This window comes from Oncorhynchus keta, chromosome 14, assembly GCF_023373465.1.
Source record: "Oncorhynchus keta strain PuntledgeMale-10-30-2019 chromosome 14, Oket_V2, whole genome shotgun sequence".
NCBI classification, from domain to species: Eukaryota; Metazoa; Chordata; class Actinopteri; order Salmoniformes; family Salmonidae; genus Oncorhynchus; species Oncorhynchus keta.
The window spans coordinates 11,121,108-11,140,145 of NC_068434.1; the positions used below are offsets into that span (position 1 = coordinate 11,121,108).

Genomic DNA, 19,038 nt, shown 5'->3' on the forward strand with positions numbered 1-19,038 from the left:
GCCCCAGTCCAACTCTATCCCCAGCCCCAGTCCAACTCTATCCCCAGCCCCAGACCAACTCTATCCCCAGCCCCAGTCCAACTCTATCCCCAGCCCCAGACCAACTCTATCCCCAGCCCCAGTCCAACTCTATCCCCAGCCCCAGTCCAACTCTATCCCCAGCCCCAGACCAACTCTATCCCCAGCCCCAGTCCAACTCTATCCCCAGCCCCAGTCCAACTCTATCCCCAGCCCCAGACCAACTCTATCCCCAGCCCCGACCAACTCTATCCCCAGCCCCAGTCCAACTCTATCCCCAGCCCCAGTCCAACTCTATCCCCAGCCCCAGACCAACTCTATCCCTGCCCCAGCCCAAATCTATCCCCAGCCCCAGCCCAACTCTATCCCCAGCCCCAGTCCAACTCTATCCCCAGCCCCAGTCCAACTCTATCCCCAGCCCCAGACCAACTCTATCCCCAGCCCCGACCAACTCTATCCCCAGCCCCAGTCCAACTCTATCCCCAGCCCCAGTCCAACTCTTTCCCCAGCCCCAGTCCAACTCTATCCCCAGCCCCAGTCCAACTCTATCCCCAGCCCCAGACCAACTCTATCCCCAGCCCCAGTCCAACTCTATCCCCAGCCCCAGACCAACTCTATCCCCAGCCCCAGTCCAACTCTATCCCCAGCCCCAGTCCAACTCTATCCCCAGCCCCAGACCAACTCTATCCCCAGCCCCAGTCCAACTCTATCCCCAGCCCCAGTCCAACTCTATCCCCAGCCCCAGACCAACTCTATCCCCAGCCCCGACCAACTCTATCCCCAGCCCCAGTCCAACTCCATCCCCAGCCCCAGTCCAACTCTATCCCCAGCCCCAGACCAACTCTATCCCCTGCCCCAGCCCAAATCTATCCCCAGCCCCAGCCCAACTCTATCCCCAGCCCCAGTCCAACTCTATCCCCAGCCCCAGCCCAACTCTATCCCCAGCCCCAGTCCAACTCTATCCCCAGCCCCAGACCAACTCTATCCCCAGCCCCGACCAACTCTAGCCCCAGCCCCAGTCCAACTCTATCCCCAGCCCCAGTCCAACTCTATCCCCAGCCCCAGACCAACTCTATCCCCAGCCCCGACCAACTCTATCCCCAGCCCCAGACCAACTCTATCCCCAGCCCCAGCCCATCTCTATCCCCAGCCCCAGCCCATCTCTATCCCCAGCCCCAGACCAACTCTATCCCCAGCCCCAGCCCAACTCTATCCCTAGCCCCAGACCAACTCTATCCCCAGCCCCAGCCCAACTCTATCCCCAGCCCCAGTCCAACTCTATCCCCAGTCCCAGACCAACTCTATCCCCAGCCCCAGCCCAACTCCATCCCTAGCCCCAGTCCAACTCTATCCCCAGTCCCAGACCAACTCTATCCCCAGCCCCAGCCCAACTCTATCCCCAGCCCCAGCCCAACTCTATCCCCAGCCCCAGCCCAACTCTATCCCCAGCCCCAGCCCAACTCTATCCCCAGCCCCAGCCCAACTCCATCCCCAGCCCCAGCCCAACTCTATCCCCAGCCCCAGACCAACTCTATCCCCAGCCCCAGCCCAACTCTATCCCCAGCCCCAGTCCAACTCTATCCCCAGTCCCAGACCAACTCTATCCCCTGCCCCAGCCCAACTCCATCCCCATCCCAACTCTATCCCCAGGCCAACTCTATCCCCAGCCCAACTCTATCCCCAGTCCAACTCTATCCCCAGCCCCAGCCCAACTATATCCCCAGCCCCAGACCAACTCTAACCCCAGCCCCAGACCAAATCTATCCCCAGTCCCAGACCAACTCTATCCCCAGCCCCAGACCAACTCTATCCCCAGACCAACTCTATCCCCAGCCCCAGACCAACTCTATCCCCAGTCCCAGCCCCAGACCAACTCTATCCCCAGCCCAACTCTATCCCCAGCCCAACTCTATCCCCAGTCCAACTCTATCCCCAGCCCAACTCTATCCCCAGCCCAACTCTATCCCCAGCCCAACTCTATCCCCAGTCCAACTCTATCCCCAGTCCAACTCTATCCCCAGTCCAACTCTATCCCCAGTCCAAATCTATCCCCAGCCCAAATCTATCCCCAGCCCAACTCTATCCCCATCCCAACTCTATCCCCAGCCCAACTCTATCCCCAGCCCCAGCCCAACTCTATCCCCAGCCCAACTCTATCCCCAGCCCCAGGCCAACTCTATCCCCAGCCCAACTCTATCCCCATCCCAACTCTATCCCCAGTCCAACTCTATCCCCAGTCCAACTCTATCCCCAGCCCAACTCTATCCCCAGTCCAACTCTATCCCCAGCCCAAATCTATCCCCATCCCAACTCTATCCCCAGCCCAACTCTATCCCCATCCCAACTCTATCCCCAGCCCAACTCTATCCCCAGCCCCAGCCCTATCCCCATCCCAACTCTATCCCCAGTCCAACTCTATCCCCAGCCCAACTCTATCCCCCAGCCCAACTCCATCCCCAGCCCCAGCCCAACTCCATCCCCAGCCCCAGTCCAACTCTATCCCCAGCCCAACTCTATCCCCAGTCCAACTCTATCCCCAGCCCAAATCTATCCCCATCCCAACTCTATCCCCAGCCCAACTCTATCCCCAGTCCAACTCTATCCCCAGTCCAACTCTATCCCCATCCCAACTCTATCCCCATCCCAACTCTATCCCCAGCCCAACTCTATCCCCAGTCCAACTATATCCCCAGCCCAACTCTATCCCCAGCCCAACTCTATCCCCAGCCCAACTCTATCCCCAGTCCAACTCTATCCCCAGCCCAACTCTATCCCCAGCCCAACTCTATCCCCAGCCCAACTCTATCCCCAGCCCAACTCTATCCCCAGCCCAACTCTATCCCCAGTCCAACTCTATCCCCAGCCCAACTCTATCCCCAGCCCAACTCTATCCCCAGTCCAACTCTATCCCCAGCCCAACTCTATCCCCAGCCCAACTCTATCCCCATCCCCAGCCCAACTCTATCCCCAGCCCAACTCTATCCCCAGCCCAACTCTATCCCCAGCCCAACTCTATCCCCAGTCCAACTCTATCCCCAGCCCAACTCTATCCCCAGCCCAACTCTATCCCCAGCCCAACTCTATCCCCAGTCCAACTCTATCCCCAGCCCAACTCTATCCCCAGCCCAACTCTATCCCCATCCCCAGTCCAACTCTATCCCCAGCCCAACTCTATCCCCAGCCCAACTCTATCCCCATCCCCAGTCTCAACCTCATTCCCACCAGGTTTTACATGAACGCTATGCTGCTTCGGACCTGTGCCAATAAAGGCCTAGTTCACACAGTAATCCAACAAGCACTGTGCCACTAGAGTTGTCTAGTCCTTAAGAACTACTGACTTACAGGCTCTCTCTTTCACTAATGTGTTTTGACATGACAAAGAAGGTCACTGTTGTCCGTGACTTTGATCGATTGCTGCTGTGCGTTCATTTCAATACCCCTGATTAGTCTGCCTGTTGCGATGTCTGCAATGTCTGAGCGCTTTCGATCGACCTCCGATCCCAGCTGCATTTGCAACACTGTACCATTTCTGGAGCCCCAAAGTGGGATCAAAGGGGAGCTTGTTAGGCCAGGTGTTCCAGCGAGCTGTTGGAATGTCTTGCTGCTTGAAACAATTGATTCTGTGTTTTGCTCACTGGTGCTGTTGGTTTTACCTCCCTGATCCGGCCAGCTGCCTAGACCAGGTCACTTGGTCACAGAGGTCAACTCAGAGGTCAACTCAGAGAATAACACAAAACAAAAAGACACCTGGAACACAAAGACCTAGAAGTGCAGGGATGCATGCGTGTGCGCATACTCATCCACACACTCACACACTTCCTCCCCCAAGTCCCCCAACATGTTTATGTTCATGATTCATCATTCAACATGTCTGAACTCTATCTGAGCTGTGTCTGAACTCTGTGTAGATTGTGTTGAAATGAATGAGTGCGTAAACTTACCACCCACTTGTCATTCTGTAGGTTCAGGTTTCCCTAAACCAGGCCTTCAGACATGTTTTGGGGTGAGGGGGAACGGCACCACCAATGTTCTCCCTAAGGGCCCTGTCCCAGAGAGGCCGGCCCCCCAGCCCCATCCCAAAGACCAGGACACTCTGGTGCAGATGGCCGAACACATTCCTGCAGGGACACGCACGCCCATGTGTGGCCACTGCAACATGGACATCAGGTGAGAGAGGGGGAGAGAGAGAAACATGGAGAGAAAGAGAGCGAGAGAAAGAGAAAGAGAGCGAGAGAAAGAGAAAGAGAGCGAGAGAGGGGGGAGAAAGAGAGCGAGAGAGAGAGGGGGGGAGAGAGAGAAACATGGAGAGAAAGAAAGCGCGAGAGAGAAACATGGAGAGAAAGAAAGCGAGAGAGAGAAAGAGAGCGAGCGAAAGAGGGAGAGTGTTAGAGATGGGGAATATGGACAAAAGTCTGTATCACAATTGACCAGTTACTTATTTATACTAATCTTAAAACTATTACTACTTATTTTAATGTTGTAGCTATCAGTTGTTCTGTTAGCAATAGCCTATTAGCAGACTTCTTTCATTTCGAACATAACATTCTTCTAGTAAATGCAAATTATATTTTTTTTAGTAGAATGCCCTCGATAACTGATTGGTTCGGCCGGTGTTGATCATTTGTAGGTTATCCCACCTCTAGTTTGTTTGTTGGGGACCATACAGCACAGGACAGAGTTGGAGCCTGAGGGAAATGCCTTTTGAAAGCCATTTCAATAGAATTACAATATTAAACTAAACATAATATGATCACTTATATCATTCCAAAATATGAATGAAAATAGTACACAGCACACACCTCTCTCTCCCTCTCTCTCTTTCTCTCTCTCTCTCTCCCTTTTGCTATCCTTCTCGCTCTCTTTCTTTCTCTGTTCTCTCTCGCTGTCTTTCTCTCTCCTCTCTCTCTCTCTCTCTCGCTGTCTTTCTCTCTCCTCTCTCTCTCTCTCTCGCTGTCTTTCTCTCTCTTTTCTCTCGCCCTCTTTCTCTCCATTTCTCTCTCCCACGCCCTCTCTCTCTCTCGATCTCCTCCTCCATCCCTTTACCTCCCTCCCTCCCTCCCTCCTCCCTCCCTTCCTCCCTTCCTTCCTTCCTTCCTTCCTTCCTTCCTTCCTTCCTTCCTTCCTTCCTTCCTTCCTTCCTTCCTTCCTTCCTGCCTTCCTTCCCTCCCTCCCCTCCCTCCCTCCCAAATGGCACTGTTTTCCTATGTAGTGCACTACTTTTGACCACGACCCATAGGGAAAAAACATAGGGCTCTGGTCAAAAGTAGTGCACTACACAGGGAATAGGGTGCCATTTGGGATTCAGACACTGGTTCTCTCCTCATCTTAATTACAGTTCATGGCTCTCAACAGCCTGTTATTGGCCGGTAGCTAAGACTATCTCCTCTGGTGTTGGCTTACATTGCACCCCGAGGATAGGGTAGCAGATCCCGCTCCTGCCTAAAGAGTGTCGGTTACGACACAGTTTAGAGTGACCATTGTGTGCATTAAATATCCCCCAGTTGTTTTCCCATATAAGCTAATCATCCTATTTGCCGGTGAATAGGCTTTGTTGACATTACAGTAGCTAAATGTACTGCTGTAAAAACAGTGATGGTTAAGGAAAATAAGGGTTAGAGTTAAACTGGGAGTATGATAGAAAATGCTGCTTCAGATGCTAATGTGAAAGTTTCATTGTATTTAGTTGAACTTAATTAATCTTAAAGGGGAGTAATTTGTATTCAATTGAACTTAATTCATCTTAAAGGGGAGTCATCTGCTTAGGACTTTTTCTTCTTATAGTTTTTACTTCAAAACTACGAACCTTTCGGCTTTCACATACAGTATGTAGACACTGGTATGATGCTGAATATAATGCCTATGAGATATACAATCATGCTCCTTTAAACTGAATGAAACCTGTTTTCTTCCTCCAGAGGCCCATTCCTGGTGGCCATGGGAAAGTCCTGGCACCCCGAGGAGTTTAACTGCGCCCACTGCCAGATCTCCCTGGCAGACATTGGCTTCGTGGAGGAGCAAGGCTCGGTCTACTGTGAACACTGCTACGAGGACTTCTTCGCACCTTCCTGTAGCCGCTGCCAGATGAAGATCCTGGGGGTAAGTCCTGAGGGGTATCCTACGAGGCAAGCTAGATCTACTCAGGGTTTTCTACCGCTAACCAGCTTCAGTTAGCGTCACAGTCTTTCCTGACCGCGTCACCTGACCAGGAAAAACTCAGGTTCTTTACCAAGGGCTGTCAATCATTCTGTGACTCTCTGTTTTGACTGGATTGAAATGCTGACGTGAAAAGGACAGAGTGGCTTTGAGGAAACATGGGAGTGACAATTCACGACTGGGCACTAAGAGGCCTCGTTTTCCCCCGTCACACGTTCACCCTCTTTCAACCCTTTATTCTTCATACTTGTCCACTCTTTTTTTATTTCTCACCCTTTCTAACCAGCTTACCTCTGTCTTTAACCCATTTTCTCACTCCCTCATTCTTAATCCCTTCGTATTCCTCTCCCTCCTTCATTCCAGCATTAGTCTATCCCCCTATGACCTCCCCAGTTCTCACAGCTGAATGGTGGGAAATCAGTGTGTGTGTTAAGCTCTGTCATGCGCTGCAGAGAAGAAAGGAGAACTGGAGAAAAGCTCTACGATCAGATGTGTAAAAATTAGCACCTAACTGCCTGGCATTTATCACCCGGCGGCCTGGCATTTAGCACCCGGTGGCCTGGCATTTAGCACCCGGCGGCCTGGCATTTAGCCCCCGGCGGCCTGGCATTTAGCACCCGGTGGCCTGGCATTTAGCCCCCGGCGGCCTGGCATTTAGCACCCGGCGGCCTGGCATTTAGCACCCGGCGGCCTGGCATTTAGCACCCGGCGGCCTGGCATTTAGCACCCGGCGGCCTGGCATTTAGCACCCGGCAGCCTGGCATTTAGCACCCGGCGGCCTGGCATTTAGCACCCGGCGGCCTGGCATTTAGCACCCGGCGGCTGGCATTTAGCCCCCGGGCCTGGCATTTAGCACCCGGCGGCCTGGCATTTAGCACCCGGCGGCTGGCATTTAGCACCCGGCGGCCTGGCATTTAGCACCCGGCGGCCTGGCATTTAGCACCCGGCGGCCTGGCATAGCCCCGGCGGCCTGGCACCCGGCGGCCTGGCATTTAGCACCCGGCGGCCTGGCATTTAGCACCCGGCGGCCTGGCATTTAGCACCCGGCGGCCTGGCATTTAGCACCCGGCGGCCTGGCATTTAGCACCCGGCGGCCTGGCATTTAGCACCCGGCCTGGCATTTAGCACCCGGCGGCCTGGCATTTAGCACCCCCTGGCATTTAGCGGCCTGGCATTTAGCACCCGGCGGCCTGGCATTTAGCACCCGGCGGCCTGGCGTTTAGCACCCGCGGCCTGGCATTTAGCACCCGGCGGCCTGGCATTTAGCACCCGGCGGCCTGGCATTTAGCACCCGGCGGCCTGGCATTTAGCACCCGGCGGCCTGGCATTTAGCACCCGGAGGCCTGGCATTTAGCACCCGGCGGCCTGGCATTTAGCCCCGGCGGCCTGGCATTTAGCACCCGGCGGCCTGGCATTTAGCACCCGGCGGCCTGGCATTTAGCACCCGGCGGCCTGGCATTTAGCACCCGGCGGCCTGGCATTTAGCACCCCGGCCTGGCATTTAGCACCCGGCGGCCTGGCATTTAGCACCCGGCGGCCTGGCATTTAGCACCCGGCGGCCTGGCATTTAGCCCCGGCGGCCTGGCATTTAGCACCCGGCGGCCTGGCATTTAGCACCCGGCGGCACCTGGCATTTAGCACCCGGCGGCCTGGCATTTAGCACCCGGCGGCCTGGCATTTAGCACCCGGCGGCCTGGCATTTAGCACCCTGGCGGCCTGGCATTTAGCACCCGGCGGCCTGGCATTTAGCCCCCTGGGCGGCCTGGCATTTAGCACCCGGCGGCCTGGCATTTAGCACCCGGCGGCCTGGCATTTAGCACCCGGCGGCCTGGCATTTAGCACGGCCTGGCATTTAGCACCCGGCGGCCTGGCATTTAGCCCCGGCGGCCTGGCATTTAGCACCCGGCGGCCTGGCATTTAGCACCCGGCGGCCTGGCATTTAGCACCCGGCGGCCTGGCATTTAGCACCCGGCGGCTTGGCATTTAGCACCCGGTAGCCTGGCATTTTAGCCTGGCATTTAGCCCCGGCGGCCTGGCATTTAGCCCCGGCGGCCTGGCATTTAGCACCCGGCGGCCTGGCATTTAGCCCCGGCGGCCTGGCATTTAGCACCCGGCGGCTTGGCATTTAGCACCCGGCGGCCTGGCATTTAGCACCCGGCGGCCTGGCATTTAGCACCCGGCGGCCTGGCATTTAGCACCCGGCTGCCTGGCATTTATCACCCGGCGGCCTGGCATTTAGCACCCGGCGGCCTGGCATTTAGCCCCCGGCGGCCTGGCATTTAGCACCCGGCGGCCTGGCATTTAGCACCCGGCGGCCTGGCATTTAGCCCCGGCGGCATTTAGCTGGCATTTATCACCCGGCGGCCTGGCATTTAGCACCCGGCGGCCTGGCATTTAGCCCCGGCGGCCTGGCATTTAGCACCCGGCGGCCTGGCATTTAGCACCCGGCGTCCTGGCATTTAGCACCCGGCGGCCTGGCATTTAGCACCCGGCGGCCTGGCATTTAGCACCCGGCGGCCTGGCATTTAGCACCCGGCGGCCTGGCATTTAGCACCCGGCGGCCTGGCATTTAGCACCCGGCGGCCTGGCATTTAGCACCCGGCTGGGCCTGGCATTTAGCCCCGGCGGCTGGCATTTAGCCCCGGCGGCCTGGCATTTAGCACCCGGCGGCTTGGCATTTAGCACCCGGCGGCCTGGCATTTAGCACCCGGCGGCCTGGCATTTAGCACCCGGCGGCCTGGCATTTAGCACCCGGCGGCCTGGCATTTAGCACCCGGCGGCCTGGCATTTAGCACCCGGCGGCCTGGCATTTAGCACCCGGCGGCCTGGCTTTAGCACCCGGCGGCCTGGCATTTAGCCCCGGCGGCCTGGCATTTAGCACCCGGCGGCCTGGCATTTAGCACCCGGCGGCCTGGCATTTAGCACCCGGCAGCCTGGCATTTATCACCCGGCGGCTTGGCATTTAACACCCGGTAGCCTGGCCATAAGTACCTGGCAGCCTTGCCTTCCTATAGATCAGTAGAAATGCTAGATGGGGAAAGGTCAATTAGAGCGCAGGGTAGATACACGCAGGGTAGATACAGGGTACACGCATGTCGCTTTGTCACTGACAAGGCTCTGTAATAATGAGCTGGACTTACTGGATTAGTAATTGTCTGTGATTTCCTTGCAGGAAGTGATCAATGCCCTGAAACAGACCTGGCACATCCATTGTTTCCTGTGTGCATCGTGCCAGCAGCCCATCAGGAACAACACCTTTCACCTGGAGGATGGAGAGCCCTACTGTGAAAGAGGTGAACACACATAGACTATGTCTCAATTATCTGTCATTCCTCCCACTTCCCTTCCGTGTTCAAGATGTGTGTGAAGTAGTGAACAAGTGTACTCTTCAGGATTAAGGAGATATTATTGGGACGCACACAGGCTGACTGATTTTTCAGTTTTACAAGTAGTCTAGAGTTCAGGAGTGGTCTAGAGTTCAGTAGTAGTCTAGAGTTCAGTAGTAGTCTAGAGTTCAGGAGTAGTCTAGAGTTCAGTAGTAGTCTAGAGTTCAGTAGTAGTCTAGAGTTCAGTAGTAGTCTGAGTTTAGTAGTAGTCTAGAGTTCAGTAGTAGTCTAGAGTTCAGGAGTAGTCTAGAGTTCAGGGGTGGTCTAGAGTTCAGTAGTAGTCTAGAGTTCAGGAGTAGTCTGAGTTCAGGAGTAGTCTGAGTTCAGGAGTAGTCTGAGTTCAGTAGTAGTCTGAGTTCAGTAGTAGTCTGAGTACAGGAGTAGTCTAGAGTTCATGAGTAGTCTGAGTTCAGGAGTAGTCTAGAGTTCAGGAGAAGTCTAGAGTTTAGTAGTAGTCTGAGTTCAGTAGTAGTCTGAGTTTAATTCTTAACTCTTCTCTTTTTTTCAGACTATTACTCCCTTTTTGGTACCGGTTGCCATGGTTGCGAGTTCCCCATAGAGGCAGGGGACAAGTTCTTGGAGGCTTTGGGCTTCACCTGGCATGACACCTGTTTTGTGTGTGTGGTACGTTAGATCTTGCAGTGTATGTGTGTTGCTGTGTGGCTCAGTTGGTCGAGCATGGTGTGAGTTTGATTCTCAGTGGGGCCACCCATACGAAAATGTATGCATGCACTACTGTAAATCGCTTTGGATAAAAAGTGTCTGCTAAATGGCATATAGTTATTATATGTATTTTCAAACTGAGTGGTTCAAGCCCTGAATGCTGATTGGCTGGCAGCCGTGGCATATCAGACCGTATACCACGGGTATGACAAAATATTTATTTGTACTGCTCTAATTACATTGGTAACCAGTTTATAATAGCAATAAGGCTCCTCGGGAGTTTGTGGTATATGGCCAATATACCACAGCTAAATGCTGTATCCAGTAACTCCGCATTGCGTTGTACTTAAGAGCGGCTCTTAGCCGTGGTATATTGGCCATATACCACACCTCCTCTGGCCTTATTGCTTAATTATATGCACATGTATCTGTGTCTGTATCTGTATCTGTGTCTATGTCTGTGTTCCAGATCTGCTGCACCACTCTGGAAGGTCAAGCATTCTTCTCCAAAATGGACAAGCCTCTGTGCAGGAAACATGCACATAGTGTGGTGAAAATCTGAGCAAGGACAGAATCAGAAGGCGAGAGGAGAGCTGGAGGAAGAAGGAGCAGATGGCGAGAGGAGAGCTGGAGGAAGAAGGAGCAGATGGCGTGAGGAGAGCTGGAGGAAGAAGGAGCAGATGGCGAGAGGAGAGCTGGAGGAAGAAGGAGCAGATGGCGCGAGGAGAGCTGGAGGAAGAAGGAGCAGATGGCGAGAGGAGAGCTGGAGGAAGAAGGAGCAGATGGCGAGAGGAGAGCTGGAGGAAGAAGGAGCAGATGGCGAGAGGAGAGCTGGAGGAAGAAGGAGCAGATGGCGAGAGGAGAGCTGGAGGAAGAAGGAGCAGATGGCGAGAGGAGAGCTGGAGGAAGAAGGAGCAGATGGCGAGAGGAGAGCTGGAGGAAGCAGGCTTGGCTTGACGGGGAACTTATGTTTTGACTGTTGATGGTATTTGGATTATCCCCTAAACACCTCAGTCAGGGAAAGTCCAGAAGATCAGAGGGATCTCCATGGATACATCCCAAACGGTACCCTATTTCCTAGGTAGTGCACTACTCTTGACCAGAGCATGGTTGTATCCATGGAGATCACTCTGATCTTCTGGACTTTATCTAACTGAGGTGTTTAGCTCTGGCGATAAAGTGTTGTTTCCTGCTTTGTGTCAAGTATGATAGGGAATATGTAGTCATATGTTGGGTGCTTATACTCCTATTTCTATTGTCTATAAATCTATCCATGTATACTCCCCCCTCCCTTCTTAGGAGTATTGTGCCATTCTACCATTCTTCTGTATGCTGTAATGAGCAAGATGCCTCTCGTAATGAGACTAGACTAAAACGATACGTTTGTTGAGTTTTGAATGGCCAGAATCAACGATGTGTATATTTTACATGTACATCTCAAAGAATACAGTGTTTTGAAAAGCGGTAGAGGGGATATCGTTAAAGCTAAAACCATGCTCATGCCCATGGTGCATTCAACTGTTAGAATTGGTCCCAGTTGAAAAAATACATACATGGAATTTTCCTCCCCCCCAAAAAAACATCTGCTTTTAGATGTGGTGGTTTGACTGTTTGATATCATTTCTACCAACGTGATAGAATCTACATTCAACTTATTTTATTACCGTTTCCATAAGCCAAATTGTTGTTGTTGTTGGCTACCCATCATACTGTACATGAAGGGATTTGAGAAATAATGATTGTAAAAGAAGTATATTTTTGAGGGGCTGTTTATAGTCTGAGTTCCAGTCTGTTTCTGCTATCATGCCAACTCCTTGTAACTCATTGTGATGTCATGTCTCCCTTGACAATATAATTGGCAAGACCAAAAAAACAGGGTAGCTGTTTCATTGCCCTCGGAAAATGCCTACACTGAGAGGATGAGAGAAAACTGAAGAGTGAGGGGACAAATCAAGACATTTTCCTTAGTCTGTTTTCCCCTGAAGTCTCTTGAAGTCTCTTGCAGTGGAGGCTGCTGGGAGGAGGAGGACGGCCCATAATAATGTCTGGAACGGAGTGAATAGAATGGTATCAAACACATAAACACATGGAAACCATGGAAACCACGTGTTTGATGTTGTTATTACCTTTCCACCTATTCCGCTCCAGCCATGACCACGAGCCCGTCCTCCCCATTTAAGGTACCACCAACCGCCTGTGGCCTCTTGGTATTAATCTAACTTCACTATCACTCCGTCTCAACAGAATTAATAATAGAATATTGTTGTTGTTGATATGGATGAACGGTACAGAGGACAAGGAGTAAACCAAGTCACATAAACCAAGTCATTCAATGGTGATAAAAATAAAAATAAATGTTTATTTAGCTCTTGATTTATTATATATCTTCTATTTCACAGTTTGCTATTATTAAAATGTCCAAAAGGTTAAAGTAAGGTATTGGTCCATACTGTAATTCTCACATCCTGAAATCCTGTCATTGGTAATGGAGTGTAACAACCCTTCTCTTTTGACCTCAGCGGTCTCAATTAGCACTGGATTGAACTGTATGGCCTGTCATATGGCATATGTCACTGTTACATGAATGACTTAGCACCGCACATCTTCTAACACTGGTTCTCACAGGGTTTAACGTTCACATTAAGTGGCCTGTGTCGTGGATACTGGCAGACACAACCCACCGTAGGCTACCGGAGTCGGCATGTGTGCAAATCCAACCCGCTGCCTTTCTGCCTCGCCATCCGTACTTCATTTCCTGTCTGTTCTTCACTAGTCTATCTCAATCAAATTATTAAAAAAATGAACTAAGGTAACTAAAGAATAAGGTAAATAACATTCTAATTAGGTTATTACCCTTTTTGTGAAAATCACATGAGGAGGATTACTGGTCCTCTCTTTGCAAATCCTATTGGTTATCTTAACATATCAATTAAGATATTATATTTTAATTAGATTGATGTGAAAATATTCCTGTAAAAGCATATTTAAAGGTGCAATATGCACCTTTAAATATGCAATTGCTGGTTGCAAAAATGATAATAGTTCACCTAATTTCTTTTTATGTGACAAAACAAGGTATCATTGTGTAGAGCATCATTGTACCATCTAAACTGCTGTGAAATATATTTTCCATCACCAAAAATATTGTATTTTCTGCTGTTTGAAGCTGGTGTACAGAACTGAAAGTAAAAGAAGCAAAAAACAAACCATAAGAATGGTAAGCATAGAAATAACACACATAGAAAACATCTAACGCTTCTTAGACTTGTTTTCAATGAGAATGACAGATCTATAACTCACATGTCTTTGTGAATTTGGTCAGGTTGCCCCAAAAAATGACATAATGCATCTTTAAAAGCATAGTGTAGTGGAATCATCTTCCTGTTCATTGTTTTAACAAGAGTCATGTAATCACCACCATGGCCCTCAATGGGTTGTATTTATGTCTTCTGAATAAAGAGAACCACATAATTCAATGCATAATGATGTAATCTAAATGAAAAAATAAAAAATGAAATTTGACTCAATCACTTGTATTTTTAAATCTGAGATCCACAGTTCATTACTGTTCCACTGCCACACATGGGTTATATTGGTTACTTCAATGCCAAGGTAGCGTTGACCCCCTGCCGTTCCATATGCATTTGATCTATTTCAGAGCTACCGCTCCTCATTCAACTTGTCAACCAATCAGCAAGGAGAATCAGGTGTGCTAGTTAAAGCTACAACAAAATTGTGAAACGTCTGGGGGTCCCCGAGTAGAGGTTTGAGAACCATTAACAATGCTTAATTTAAAAGCTGTTTTCTTAACTGCAATTCTTCAAGACGTCGGTAGTTGGAGCGAAGGAACGGAGCATTTCTTAAGAAGTGTAACGCTTTTTTGAGAGGCAAGGTAGAGAGGTTGTTGACTCAAAAATGCGAACGTGAGACAACTGCAGAACGGAAAGACTGACGGTCGGGTAGTGTTGAGAAGAGTATCATCTGTAGTGGATTCCCGAGGTGCTGACAACAAAAGTGTTCTATCATTCTGAGAGTAAGGTGAGAACAAAAAATGTGGTCTAGAAAGTTGAATTACTTTGTGAGCTGGAGGCTTTTCAATTTCGAACAGTCGAATTGCTGCCTTCATCAGTCTGAAATGTACTGCGATAATCACAGGTAGAACAGCATGTTTATTTAGTCACGGGAGTTGAGTAGTTGGCATTTTACACAATCAAGAAATGTAGCCTACCCTCCCAGTTTGAGACACTTTGTTGCTATAACACTTTTTGATGGCGTTTCAGATATCCAGTAGCTTACAATGACATCTCCAGAGCTCTATATATAATGCAACTAAAATGAGGCTTTTCACACAGCCTGGTCTCATAGACTAAACGTAATATTGTGAACGTAAATCCGGGTTATCAAATTAGTATGGCATGTTGCTTTTCACACAGCCTGGTCTCATAGACTAAACGTAATATTGTGAACGTAAATCCGGGTTATCAAATTAGTATGGCATGTTGCTTTTCACACAGCCTGGTCTCATAGACTAAACTTAACATTGTGAACGTAAAATTAGTATGGCATGTTGCAATTTGTATGGTTACAGAAGATTATACACTTAATAACTTTGGGATCGGTGTCCTGTCCATCGGACTGTTGCGCTAACGTAGGCTAATGTGATTAGGATGAGGTTGTAAGTAACAACAACATTTCCCAGGACATAGATATATCTGATATTGGCAGAAAGCTTAAATTATTGTTAATCAAACTGCACTGTCCAATTTACATTAGCTATTACAGCGAAAGAATACCATGGTATTGTTTGAGGAGAGTGCACAGTTTTGAACATAAAGTTATTAATAAACAAATTAGGCACATTTGGGCAGTCTTGATACAACATTTTGAACAGAAATACAGATCAGTCTAAAATGGTACACATGCACTACTGCCATCTAGTGTACAAAATCTAAATTGCACTTAGGCAGGAATAATACATTATGGCCTTTCTCTTGCATTTCAAAGATGTTGGTACAAAAAATACAAAATAACTTTTTTTTTCTCCTTTGTATTATCCTGTACCTGATCTATTGTGTTATATTCTCCTACATTCCTTTCACATTTACACAAACCTCATAGTGTTTCCTTTCAAATGGTACCAAGAATATGCATATCCCTGCTTCAGGGCCTGAGCTACAGGCAGTTAGATTTGGATATGTCATTTTAGGATCCTTAATTAAAGGAAAATTCCAAACAAAAGGTATATTTCTTGTAGTTGTTTCATTAATCCATTGTTGATAAAGTCCCAAAATGTTTTGCTTGTCAGAAACAATATTTTTACCATATGATGCAAAAGGCATTATACAGGTGATTTTTCTGTATTTTAAAATATACATATCTTAAATTTGATAGCTGACAAGCAAAACATTTTGGGACTATATCAACAACGGACTAATCGTTTTTTTGGGTGGAATTGTCCTTTAAGGCTAACAAAAAGAGGGTGGTTGGTTGGGTGTGTAACACGAGCATGTAGCAACCATAACCTTTTAGCGAACCCTAACCCTTTAACCTAACTCCTAACCTTAACCCCTAGCCTAGCCAAAGTTAGCCAGCTAGCTAACATTAGCATTAGTCACCTAGCTAACATTAGCGTTAGTCACCTAGCCATCTAGCTAACATTAGCGTTAGTCACCTAGCCATCTAGCTAACATTAGCCAAACAAATTGGATTTCGTAACATATCATATGTTGTGCAAGTTCGTAACATATTGTACATTTTGCAAATTCACAACATGTCAAACGTTTTGCAAATTCGTAACATATTAGAAGGAATGGATGATGGACATCCAGAAATTAATATATACCCTAAGAAACGTAACGTATACTCAATTGTGTTGTTGGCTTAACATACAGAACAATACAAAATGGTCTGAGACCAGGTTGCAGCACATCTCAGCTAGCACATTTGGTTCCTTGGAAGTTGTTGGAACATAAGTGTTTGACAAGTAAAACATTAAGTTTTTCAAACATTCTGAGAACAGAAGTGAACATTTTGCCTGTTCTGGGAATGTTTATTTTTATGTTGCAGGGAGGATCTGAGAACGTTTTACTGAAGCGCAACAGGTTCCGTGATAGACTAAAATGCAAGTAAATTACCATTTAATTTCTAACAGACCCCATTTCAAAGGAAACAAGCACTCATTAAGATCAGGTGTGGCCAATTAGTGGGCACGGTTAACACACCTGAACACACTTAACAAAATGTTTGTTTTACACTGAGAAAGGCAAGTATATGTTTTTAAATAACGTTGTTAGAGCGTTTTCTGAACGTTACTAACACCGTTCAGAAGCATAACAACGCATGCCTTCAGGCCACATCAATGCGCACATATAATCTTTGCGATGTTGTCAGCCAACCTGTCTATAGTGTAACGACCTTGGGTTTATAAGCACGGAAATGCTTTTGCGGCACAGTCGATGGGGCGCCGGACCTCGGGCTCGAAGGTCGAGGGTTTGAGACCTGCTCCCTGCTGTTTCGTTACAATATGTAACAGTATAGCTTCAGTCCCTCTCCTCGCCCCGAACCAGGGACCCTCTCTGCACACATCAACAGTCACACTCGAAGCATCGTTACCCATCGATCCACAAAAGCCGCGGCCCTTGCAGGGCAAGGGGAACCACTACTTCAAGGTCTGAGCGAGTGACGTCACGGATCGAAACGCTATTAGCGCGCACCACCGCTAACTAGCTAGCCATTTCACATCGGTTACATATACAGTATTTTTTAGAATGTGATCTGAAAGTTTTTTCTTCATGTTCTGAGAACGGAATTAACAGCTTGTTTATATAATTATATATCTTTTTTAGAACATTCCTAAAATATTGCCAAGAACTGATATAAAAAATAACCCTACCCGGGAGCCGATGACGTGGATGTCGACTAAGGCAACCCCCCCCGCACCTCTCTGATTCAGAGGGGTTGGGTTAAATGTGGAAGACACATCTCCGTTGAAATCATTCTGACTAGGTATCCCCCTTTCCTACATTCTTAGAACATTGCTTAAGTTACACCATTTTTGAAAACGGTCCCAGAATATAGTAAACATATAGCATTAAATACAACCACATGGGAACTTGTGTGGAATGTTCTGAGGAAGTACTGAAATTCCCACAGAAGAACATTGTTTCTTAAAGTTCTCTGAACAATTTGAGAACATGACTTTTAAATATAATCATGAGGAAACCTGTAGGAAACATAATGAGGAAGTACTGAAATTCCCACAGGGCCGTTAGGGTCATTTTGACCAGGGCCTTTAGGGTCGTTTTGACCAGGGCCTTTAGGGTCGTTTTGACCAGGCCCCTCTAGGGTCGTTTTGACCAGGCCCTTTAGGGTCATTTTGACCAGGCCCTTTATGGTCATTTTGACCAGGCCCTCTAGGGTCATTTTGACCAGGCCCCTAGGGTCGTTTTGACCAGGCCCCTAGGGTCGTTTTTGACCAGGCCCTCTATGGTCGTTTTGACCAGGCCCTCTAGGGTCATTTTGACCAGGCCCCTAGGGTCGTTTTGACCAGGCCCCTAGGGTCGTTTTTGACCAGGCCCCTAGGGTCGTTTTGACCAGGCCCTCTAGGGTCGTTTTGACCAGGCCCTCTAGGGTCATTTTGACCAGGCCCCTAGGGTCGTTTTGACCAGGCCCCTAGGGTCGTTTTGACCAGGGCCACTAGGGTCGTATATGAGCTCTATTTTTGCCTGGTGTTAAGGTGACGCTAGTGTCAAATGCATGTTAGTTTGAAATTTCGTCATTTAAACTGGGGCACTGGCATTTTCCAGCCCTAACGCCAGGTTCGGCAATTGACCCGTCTTATCTCAGCTCAGATGGGTGGGGTGAAAATATGAGGTATGTCCTTAACATGATTCAAAGTGCTAATTTCAGCCAGCGCTGATAGGGATATTTAAGACCAACCAAAAGCTGGTTTTAGCTGTAACACAGTTCGTTATGACATTAACTTTGACTGCAGAAACGCAGTCTATCCAGCCGTGACACATTGTGCCCATAGGGACATGGAACAAGAGTAGCCTAATGTGCCTGTGTGCTTCGTATTTAGAAACATAAAAAATGAATGCTTTTTCCCCATTTAGTTTTATTTGACTAAAAACCAAGCATAGTCTACCCCTCCTCTCAATGAAACCTTTTTCTTTGTCTGTCCAATGCAATTGCAAGTAGTCAAGACTGTTGGGGAAAAAAAGGGTTGGCTCCTGAGACTGCATGGAAAAAAATCTTAATCACCAAAATTGTACTAAAATATCAAGTTTGAGAGGAGTAAAACAGTGAGATGACAATCATTTTTTTTATCTCTGCATTGCAGGCAGACCCACATTATTTTAGCCATGCTGGTCCTGTTCTGGATGTGCATAACCCCCCTCCATCATGTAGGTTACACGTCCATGCCCTTCATGAAACCTGTATAAAGGGCTTGTTTTCCATTTCATATGTTCAAACCCCAAGCCCTCCCTTAGGTCTACTGTAACCAATTCTGGTTCAACAGCAATGAATGTCTTTGTTTTTATTTTGGCAGTTTTATGATATCATTACATTTGACATGTATTTATTGTCGTTGTTAAACCCCCCAAAAAAAACGTTACTTATTAAAACGATTCACATTTCTGGTTTCATGGTGACAACGTCCGTGGTGCGCTCGCGATGCAATTTGAAAGATGTGTGAATGTGACGTCTGTGGTGCGCTCGCGATGCAATTTGAAAGATGTGTGAATGTGACGTCTGTGGTGCGCTCGCGATGCAATTTGAAAGATGTGTGAATGTGACGTCCGTGCTGCGCTCGCGA

The 19,038-nt window shown here is 48.7% G+C and overlaps 2 protein-coding genes across 8 annotated transcripts in view; both read left to right on the forward strand.

Moving 5' to 3' along the window:
* pdlim5a (PDZ and LIM domain 5a) overlaps positions 1-13,747 on the forward strand; it is a 142,262-nt gene extending 128,515 nt beyond the window's left edge. The window contains exons 14-18 of the mRNA XM_052461102.1: positions 3,981-4,185; positions 5,934-6,114; positions 9,344-9,464; positions 10,066-10,181; positions 10,690-13,747. Coding sequence (XP_052317062.1) covers positions 3,981-4,185; positions 5,934-6,114; positions 9,344-9,464; positions 10,066-10,181; positions 10,690-10,782 — 716 coding nt within the window. The 3' untranslated portion in view covers positions 10,783-13,747. The remainder of the gene's footprint in view (positions 1-3,980; positions 4,186-5,933; positions 6,115-9,343; positions 9,465-10,065; positions 10,182-10,689) is intronic.
* Positions 13,748-13,944: 197 nt separating this feature from the next.
* Positions 13,945-19,038, forward strand: part of bmpr1ba (bone morphogenetic protein receptor, type IBa) — a 189,619-nt gene continuing 184,525 nt past the window's right edge. For 6 of the 7 annotated variants that reach the window (XM_052461091.1, XM_052461083.1, XM_052461086.1 and 3 more), the window contains exon 1: positions 13,945-14,258. The gene's annotated coding sequence lies outside the window, so the exon portion shown is untranslated. The remainder of the gene's footprint in view (positions 14,259-19,038) is intronic. The other variant, XM_052461098.1, reaches the window with a different exon arrangement.